The sequence below is a fragment of the Lipotes vexillifer genome, unplaced genomic scaffold (genome assembly GCF_000442215.2).
Source record: "Lipotes vexillifer unplaced genomic scaffold, Lipotes_vexillifer_v1.1 scaffold1662, whole genome shotgun sequence".
In the NCBI taxonomy this organism is placed as follows: domain Eukaryota; kingdom Metazoa; phylum Chordata; class Mammalia; order Artiodactyla; family Lipotidae; genus Lipotes; species Lipotes vexillifer.
The window spans coordinates 491,536-501,365 of record NW_006795342.1 but is presented as its reverse complement, the minus strand read 5'-3'; the positions used below and the strand labels follow the sequence as shown (position 1 = coordinate 501,365).

General features: G+C 46.0%; 1 protein-coding gene across 1 annotated transcript in view; it reads right to left on the bottom strand.

Annotated features, from left to right (window-relative positions):
* Positions 1-9,830, bottom strand: part of LOC103072349 (calcium-activated potassium channel subunit alpha-1) — a 545,963-nt gene that overhangs the window by 206,897 nt on the left and 329,236 nt on the right. The window contains exons 10-12 of the mRNA XM_007467587.1: positions 4,840-4,950; positions 2,224-2,329; positions 405-487 (exon numbers count right to left, since the gene is read on the bottom strand). Coding sequence (XP_007467649.1) covers positions 405-487; positions 2,224-2,329; positions 4,840-4,950 — 300 coding nt within the window. The remainder of the gene's footprint in view (positions 1-404; positions 488-2,223; positions 2,330-4,839; positions 4,951-9,830) is intronic.

Genomic DNA, 9,830 nt, shown 5'->3' with positions numbered 1-9,830 from the left:
CGCCACAGCGCCCAGAGTGTGTGTGTGTGTGTGTGTGTGTGTGTGTGTGTGTGTGTGTGTGTGTGTGTGTGTGTGTGTGTGCGTGTGGTACGCGGGCCTCTCACTGTTGAACCCGCGTCCCCTGCATCGGCAGGCAGACTCTCAACCCCTGCGCTACCAGGGAAGCCCAGAGCTCCTATCTTTTAAGGATGAGCTTTCAGTTAATGAGGTCTTGTGTCATAGCCCTTTGTACCCACCACAGCCTCAGTTCCCCATCCTGCCTTAGGCCTATGCAGATGGCTAGTTGTAGGGTGGCTAATGGGGAAAGAAGGTCCCGCAGAGACAGTGCTCTGCAGAGGACCCAACAGGAGAGCGAGTGGCCAGACAGCACCCAGCCCAGAGCCCTCCCACCTCCCCGAGCTTACCTCATGATGTTGGAGGCATCTTCAGCATCGGGGTCTGCGCAGTACTTATTGGCAAGGATTAGGCATGCGTCTGCTGACTCTATCTAAGACACCAAAAGGAAAATCACAGAACACAAACATATAAATAGTCATGCTTGGTTGCAGTCTCTCTCTGTTGACGGCTCTGGGGAAACCTGGTGCTTTGCAAGGAAAGAAAAAAACAGTAATTCTGAGAGATTATAGTTTTTGTCAAAAGTGTACGTTGCAAGTTCTTGTTACGATATAAACATTTCATCTTGTTGCTGTTGGAGGGGACAATGTGTACCTTGGTAACTACACTTCTCATTCTGCATAGCCTTTTACATGTAAGCTTTCTGGATTTCTTGAGACGACAATTAATTAAGCCTTTCGGTCCCCTCTCCACCTCCTTTCCCCACCATCTGCACCATCATCCTAACTTTTCCAGTCAGGAAATGGCGTTAGGGGGGCTAAACCTCTTCTCCCAGGCTACCAAGTTAACTGAGTCATTGGGGATTCAGAAATTTAGACTCCAAAGTCCTTCACCTAACCTTTTTTCACATCTTAACCAGGGAATAAGAGGAAATGAGAGCCTTAACTCAGATAACAGCTCAGTACTGTTTAGTATCCAATTAGCATTCAGATATTCAAAAGACAACGAATCTACGTGTATGAAATGATGTTACAGATGACCTAGAAATACAACCTACTGACTTATCTAAACATGTGCCAACAGAGACTTATTCCTTTGAGGGGATATGAGGAGTTGTGCAAAGAATTGCTTGCATCTAAGTCAGGTCCACGGACAGTAACTATTTTCCCCAAGTTCCCATAAGATTCCACATTAGACATAACTTGGATCAGGGCTGGATAATATTAACAGGACTCTGTAAGCATAAGAATTCCCATTCTGGCTCAGGTCTGTCCTACTTGGGATGTTGTACTTATAACAGACCATTCTTGCATTGGGTGGGAGGCCATGGTTTCCTCCATGGTATGTCACAAATTGTCTCTAGTTTTCTTTCTTTCATAAAGTAAAGAATTTACCCAAATCCGTTTGGCTTATTCACGTTTGCCAATCACATTATTTACTGCATTATGTGGTGACCACAGTAAGCATTTAGATGTCAGTGGATTCAAAATATTAATCTATCTCCCCTGGTGTGCAAATATTGAACGTGCTTACAAAATCTCTGTGAAATGAGTAAAGTAGCAGATGTCATTTTGCTGTATCCCTTTCCCTTATAAGCCTTAGGTGTGCTTTATAAGAAGGTTCTAACTTAGTCGGTTCCAGAAAGAAAGACTAGCCCATTACCAAGTGCCATCAGATACCTGAGTGTTTAGTTTTGCACCTTTAAGTCCTTGGTGAGGAAAAAAGGAAGCTCAAAATGTGTCACGGCTTGGGTAAAGTTTATTTTATAGTGTATCCTTAATGTTTCTTTCTGATGTAAATAACAGATTTCAGAGCTACACTGAGTCCAATTTAAGTATTCAAAATGGGAATTACTTGATTGTTATGTTATATATTGAGTCCATACAACTGGTCTACTTCCTTTAGCAGTGCTGATATTGAGGCAACCAGCGATGTCTAGCATGTTATGTACAACAAGTCCACATGTGGAATGCTTACAGGCGGTCCGCCATGTGCCGGCAGAACAAAGTCCTGGGACCAGTGCGAGGGTGATACCAAGGTTGGTAGTATCTGATTTATCTCATTAGGGGTATGGAGGTGACTCTTGGCCACCCTGGGACGCATGTCCCTTTACCACAGAGTCACACACCCCGGATGGAGTAAAAGCAGGAGTCACTGCTTCCTTCTTACCTTGACTCTCGCAAGATCGTGTGGATTGAGGACTGAACCCTGATAAAATTCCACCTGAGTAAAATGTCGTTTGAACAGAGCTTCAAGCTCCAGGTTAGGGGAAATGCTGGGCAGGGAGAGAAAAAACAACCATTAATATGACAGACTCGGGTATTCAGCCTCCATGACCTCCCTTCCCTCCAATTTTCACAGAGAGAGACATGGGAAAAAGGTTTTCACCTTCAGAGCAGCCCCCTTTCAGGCCATAAATAAGAGGCTCACACTCAAGAGAAGTAAAACCCCAGCCCAACCGAAAGCCAAAGTTAAAATGGAGGGGTTCATAAGCTTTACAGAGTCTGAGGCCTATGGGGCAAAATGTCTTCAACTTCACGATGAATGGAATCCCTGTTTTATGAATGGAGAAACTGAGGCTGTGACATCAGGGGTTGGCCAAAAGTCTTCCTGGCAGAGCCTCCTGCTGTTCCTTCCATCAAAAGCCTTTTCCCTGCTTCTCCACCTCATGGACTTTTCACTCCCCAGGGCCTGGATCAAAAGAACGTCACTTCTGAGCAGCCACACACAGAGCTAATCCACTCTCAGTATCGCTCTGGATTCAGCATGTGTACACTATTCATCATTCTTGGTGCTGAGCTACACAGCCATCTTTCCCATTGCAGGGCAAGGATTAAAACATTGGTTGACCTGTTCATTCATTTATTACTTCTGCAGAGATGAAAAATACCTACTCTCTGTTAGGTACTGTGCCTACTAGGTGCCAAGAACCTACTAGGTGCCAAGGACTGAGTTAATCAACCCTTGCCTAACATTTATGTAGTACTCAGTAGTGATAATAACCGCTAATGTTCTTGAGCATTTACTATGTGGCAGCTACCATCCTAAGCACTTGACAAGTATTAACTCATTTAAACCTCAAAAACAACTCTACAGGAAGGTATGTTATTAACCCAAAGCTTTGAGAGGTTAATTAACTGGGCCACGGACGACAAGGCTGACACTGATAGATGCTGGGGTCCTAGCAACTGAAGCAGTAACAGCCGGCTTGTTGATTCAGACTAAGGCAGTGGGTGAGAGAAAAGCAGCTGCCTGTGCAAATCCAACCAGTCTTCCAGATCCATGACAAGTCAGTCCTCCTTCAGGAAGCCTGCCTGCCCTGGAAATACAAGGAGTGGTGGTCTCTCCCTGATACAGATGCCCCGTGTGATTCTGCCACTTGATTAAACTGACATCAGTCCGTTACTAGAGATCCATGTTGTGCTCCAATTTCTGCACATGTGCTCATCTTGAAATGCCAAACCAAGATGAGGGCAGAACCTATACACTATACTTGTCTTGAACCTTCCAAACGCTCAGCAGAGGATGGGCCTCACAGCTGGCCATCGGTGGCTAAGCAGTTAATTGGATCTGTGGGTTCTGCTCCTGTGCCCACGGCCTGGCTGGTCTTTTCAGAACTTGGATAAGTCAGTGCTAGGAAGAAAAATGCTGGTGCTCAGACATGGTCAGTTTCATATTCACAAATCCCGAAAGGAAGGAGATGCACCGGATAGCTATAGGAAAGTCAACCTCAGTGGGATCTCAGAGCAGGACTGAGTCCTGGGTGGTCAACCCCACATGGAGCCAACACCAACATGTGAGCTTTGTCCCTTGGCAACATGCGGCTAAGACTGGCCCCCATGATAGCCCCATCTCCATAAAAGAAGAGGGTGCCACCCACGTCAACATGCCTGTATCCCCCAACTCTCCGTCCCTGTTATGGACTACCTTTTACCTAAAAGGGGATCAGGCAAAGAACTTGCTTTCCTCACCTGTAAAGCAAACTTGGTAAGACCTACCTCCTAAGTACATTGGGCAGCCTAATGTATTTTCTCTCTCATGATAACAGCTAACATTTATTGAGCACTTACTGTGTGCCTGATTCTGCTCTGTATACTTGGAATGGATTACTTCTTTTCATTCTCAAGATAGCCCAAGAAACCACTGTGATCTCCCCATCTTATGGATGTGGAAACTGAGGCCCAGGGAGGTGAACTTGTTCAGTACTTGGTTGAGTCGGGATTCAGATTGAACTCTGAGCCAAGCATGTACTCTTACTCCCTCTGTTGATTTCAGGAGAGGCTGTGGTGACCAGCACTGTGTCCTACACCGAAGGTTCCAAGGAACGACAGTTGTTGTTGTTACTGTTGCTATTACCCTGTACCCTGCTTCCTCTTATGTCTCTGTCTTGCTTGGTCACTATGTCAATCCTGCACTCATAAAGGATCTACACCATACAGCTAATCATCCACACCAGACACTGTGGACACACCTGGATCGCATAGATCCAGATAGCTGAGGGGACAGTACTGACGTGTTTGACCCATAATGAACCCCACTGTTACTTGCCAGAATTGCTTCCACAGAGACAGACACTGCTCTTATTCACTGAACGAGTGCGTTGCTTCCTTTCCATCGGTTCCAGAACATCCTCTCCAATGAGCCCAGCAGGGATCATGGCTGATTCAACTCTGCCCTGCCCCCCGAATGCCGCCCTCACATCACCCCTCCTACAGACACTTGAGGAGTCCCCCCTAGAGGTGCCTGGTTGGGTTGGAGGGTCTAGAAACAGCAGGGGCCTCTTACTTGTGAAGAAAGACAATCTCCACGTTGACATCATCCCGGTCCTTGTGCAGAAAGTCCTTCAGGAAGTTGGAAACGCTCTCCAGCGTGATGTGTCCACAGACCACAATGTGCCTGGATGGGAGAGGCCAGTTAGATGAGGCCAGCCCAGCGATGCCCCGGCACCCACCCGCGGCCAGAGAGAGGAAGTGTGCAGCTGCAGGGAAGCATTCGTCTCCCCCAAGGAGGCTCAGTAAAGCCCAGCTCCCCTCCCCAGAGGGCAGTGAGGCAAAGCAGCGGGGCTGGAAGGTGCTCAGAGACTCTTTGACAGAAGAGCATATGGCTTCTCACCTGATGCTGCACAAAATCCTATTAAAAGCCCAGCCGTTCGGCCAAGTGGTTTTATGCATTTAACAATAAGTGACATTATGCTTGAGCTTAAACGCTGCATTATCAAGTCCCTTGCAGATTCATATCTCTCCCTTTCTGCCCACAAAGCGTCCTCCCGGGAGATTTACCGAATGAGTCTTGGTTTATGACATAGAGCTTATCAGGTAATGAGATAACAAATCTTGTTGAAATGATGATTTTGTGTGTAAGAAAGCGGGCTTTTATCAGGGTGGCTAATGTGCAGCTTGACACATTATGGGCTCTGCTGGCCGTAAGCAGTAAAAAGGAAATTTTGCACTTTTCCGCCATAACTCCTCTGACAACGGGGGCATGTAACACTTTACAGTAAGTGAGCATTACTCAGGGCTAAATGGGGACGGGACACCTATGGAATCTGAGCTCGTGCCGCAGGCAGGCTGTGCATCCCCAGACAGCTGCTTCCTTAGGGTGCCTGGGATTTCTATGAGAAACAAAGGAATTTACCTCAGGATGGGGAGAAAAGCTAGGAAGGGATGATGAAGATGGAATTGTCTGCCTTTATTTCGGGGTGGTTTGGACTTCTGTTTCTGGAGATGGTAACTCCCCCTGAGGAGATGAGCCCATCTTCCAGGGCTCCTGGATGGATGAACAGTCTCCCCAACATCTTTGGGCTCCTGGGCCAATCTGACTTTGACACTGGGCTATACTATGGCCACTTATACTTATTACATATGATGCTCGGTCAGGAGGAAGCTCTCTGGTGCAAGAGTTAGCCCCGTGACTGACTGTCGAGATAAAACCGGCTGGCTTCTACTAAAGAGACTGTAGCAAAAGGCTCAGCCCAGATCCCTGTGCCCGTCAGGCTGACAGTGGCAGAGGCTGACTCCCTGGCTGGGCTGTGAGGCGTGGGCAGGTGGTGAACATGGAGCACGGTAATTTTGCGGGGAAATTTAGAACGGCCGGGCCCCTTGCACTTCATAATTGCTCTGCGCACATTCCAATAAGGCAGAAAAGCTCATTGGCTGGAGGCGGCTCCTAAGAGAAGGCAGCGATGATTGCTTATGCGATGTTCCATTAGATGCCATTACGAGAGCCTGCCCTTTTCGGTGTAATTTGGTGCTTGACTAAGTATGCGAGAATAATGCAGTAAACTCATTGGTGAAAGGATAATGATGCAGAACAAAGAGTGAATCAATAATATGCATGACGCAGTTAATAATATCACCATTATGGACTGTTATTGTTACGGTGCTGCACTTAGCGATCGGGCAAGTGGAGGCCCTTGGAGGGGGGACTGTGGAATGTCAATGGGCTCCCTCAGAAGAGACGTTTTAATATAATCACTTTGTTCTCAAGCCAGTACCTACTAGGTTAAGGGAGGTCCCTTGGCCACTGATTCAAATTTTATGCCCCCAAACCCGTATGACTAAGTTCCTTCTGAAACACACAGTATGTATGTCAGGATACACGATGTAAGTTGAACAACTGGACTATAAACATTTTCATCAGGTCATATCTCAAACTGTTTCTCGTGGCGAACGTGCATTTATGTGGACAAAACAGGCTGCAAGTGAATATGGATGTTCTGAATAAGACTTCTGATTTTGAACTTGCCAAGTATGTTCAGAAAGTGGTTGAGAAACAGTATATCCCTCCTGATATCTGACCTCTCCACAAATGACAGTGGGGCTCTTTGGGGGCAATTCTAATGCTTTCTGCTTACAAACTTCCATCATTGAGAACAAGGCCAGCATGAATCCAATGTATGGGCACCTCTGCAGGACAGATACGTGACTGGAACTCTTCCCGAAAGTAAGACAGATTTCATTCCCTGCTCTGCCACCAAGGATGTGTGTGATCCTGGGCAAGCTACTTATCCCCATTCAACTGAAGAGGGAGCTGAGAGGTTAATACTACCCATCCAGCCGCCTGCACCAGGCATTGCAGAGCTCAAAGTTCTATACCAGCATAAGCCTGGTTATCACTCAGAGCTAGACTCAAATCAATGATAGGTCCAGGGAAATGCCAGAACATTCAACCTTCCTATCCTGTACGCAAAGAACTGAATGAACATCTGCCAGCATTCCCTTTTCCTCTTCTGAGCTCATTCATCTCCAGGACAGATGTGTGGGAAGCAGAGGGGAAGGAGATGAGTCCACCCTCTTACCCTTGAATCAAAGATTCAGCCAGCTGATTTATTCAGCCTTAGAAAGAGACAGGGTTCTTTTAGTTGAAAATGTGCTGGGTACATATAAAATATATTCCAATGCAATCAATATTATCCCTTAAGCCTTTAATTAGCTTTCACTTCTCTTAAGAAGTAGACAAATGTTGGCAGGAGAGGGGAGAAAAAAAGGATTGACTTTTCTAATTTGGCGCTAGCTGTCCAGTACCATTCCAGACAATTGAAAATATATATCTTTAAGCTACAGCATGATTTCTGAGGTGGAGAGCAGTCTTTATCAAAAAGGAAGAAAAAAAGTCTTCCTTCAACATAATTGGTATTTTTGCTCAGAAAAAGCGAGAGTGATTGAAAGCAGACTGCCTTTTTGCCCAAGAAGAGTTATTAAGTACACTATCATGGCAACCTTGGAGAACCCATATTGTTCCAATCTGTCCTCTATCGGATTTGAAGATTTACGGCTTCCTCCTTTTGTGCCAATAATCATTTCCCTCCATTTTGTTTTCCGTACAGTGGAAGCTATCAAGGAGCCCACATATTGAAAATGTTTGAATGCAGTTAGAAGAGATGGATGGAGAGAAGCTGCCTCTCTAAATCAGCATCTGCATTAGAAGATCTGCTCCCAGCAGCCCATGTCTGAGGGATCACTAGGGGCCCTGCAGGAGTGCAAGGGATGGACGGTGAAAGGGGAAATGTTGTTTTCCAGAAATATTTTCAGGACTTTTGAAAATTCCATGGGCAACAGTTTGAAGAAAGCTGTTATTGCTGGGAGAAGAGAAGCAGAATTTCTCACATCTTCAGTGATTGAAAATATAATTGAAAATACTCTAAGATTGAGAGCAGGGTGTGCCCTCCTTGGAAGCAGAGTGATGGCTGTTCACGGTGAATGATCTGAGAAATGCCAAAAAGATCTTCATCTAAAATTCTCTCTGTCGGGTTCCTTGACACCTACAAATCTACCATGCGAGATTCATACTTTGATAGCCCTGGGGTAGCTCAGCTCAGACACTAAATAACCAAATAGTCTTGGGCAAGGTACCAATTCTGCATTTTACAACTATAATGTCAGAGTCTCTGAGGGGCTGGAGCTAGTACCTGATTCATGAGGTTATCCTGAGGATTTATTTAAACAGATAATACATGGAAGGGGCCTAGTAAAGAGTCTGGGCCATTTTAAGAATGATTAAATGGTAGGATTCATGTGATATCTGTAAATCAGGATGTAACAGATATAAAGTGCTCTATGGCTCCTGGAGTCTCTCTCACCTGATCCTCAAACAACCCTGTGTTGCTACTATCTGTATCTTTTCAAATAACCTCTCTGAACCTCAATTTCCTTAAGTCATGTGCCTGACGTCCCACGGCAGGTAAAGTGACTTGCCCAGCATATGATCCAGGTGTCAGCCTCTAACTCTCACAAAGGCAAAGGTGATGAAATGGAGAGAGCAGAGGTTTGGGTATTTCAGCTTCCGCTCCTTCACGGCAGACAGGGCTGGGCCAACAAAAGGTCCTCTCAGACACGTGGTGGAGGAGACGTTGGAGGGTCCTCCCCGGGCCAGGAGAGAGGCCCTGACTTAAAGCATCACCACTTTTGTGGTATCACGGGATTCTAGCTGCGTCTAATCAGCCAGACCAGCAAGCTCAAGGCAGCAAAGGCTGAGTGACAACAAACTCTAAACCAAGTTTTGAACTGAAGCCACCCAATTTGGCAAGACAAAGGGCTGCAAGGGGATATAAATGTCCATTTTAGACATTTTATGCCATGTCCAGCCCAAGGGCCCAGAAGATAACAAAAAGCTAAAAGATTCATTGACAACAGAGAATATTTAGGAAAGTTATAGCTCTGAAGGGCTCTAACGTTCTTCCCATCTGCGGCTCTGGACTTGAACGTTTTTAGACTACCAGCCATCTTAATGATGGGTGTCTACAGGGCCTGGCCACTCAGTTTGTGAAGATGGCCAACAAACCTAAATCGTTAACCATTCCTGATGTGACGGTCTTTCTGGTTTTTAAAGTTCTCTCAAGTCCTGTGAACAACTCTTTCTTGGGATAAACTAATTTTAATGGCTTGGATTAAAAGATCCAACTCAGGTACGTGAGGAACCGTCTTAAATGCCAAAATAGTAGCCGATGGCATTCTGTGGGAAGGAGTTACTCATCCAGCGTAAGCAAGCATGCCTGGTTTGGGTAAGGGCCAGAAACATGGGACGGATTGGATTAGGAGTGGGTAACACTAGTGTGCCATGGAGCAGGCTTGGCATCGAGGGGGTTGAGTGTGACTTAATCAGAGGAAGAATGATGCTTGACTATTACGAACTCTACCAGCTTCACCAGAAGGCTGCCAGTTGCTTATTCCATGGGTATGTCTTCACTAAATACACACTGGTGTGCCCCTCCCATTATCAACCATCTCCACTTCCAGAAGGAAACCCTGCACATTATCCTCAATCTGTCTACACCCTTC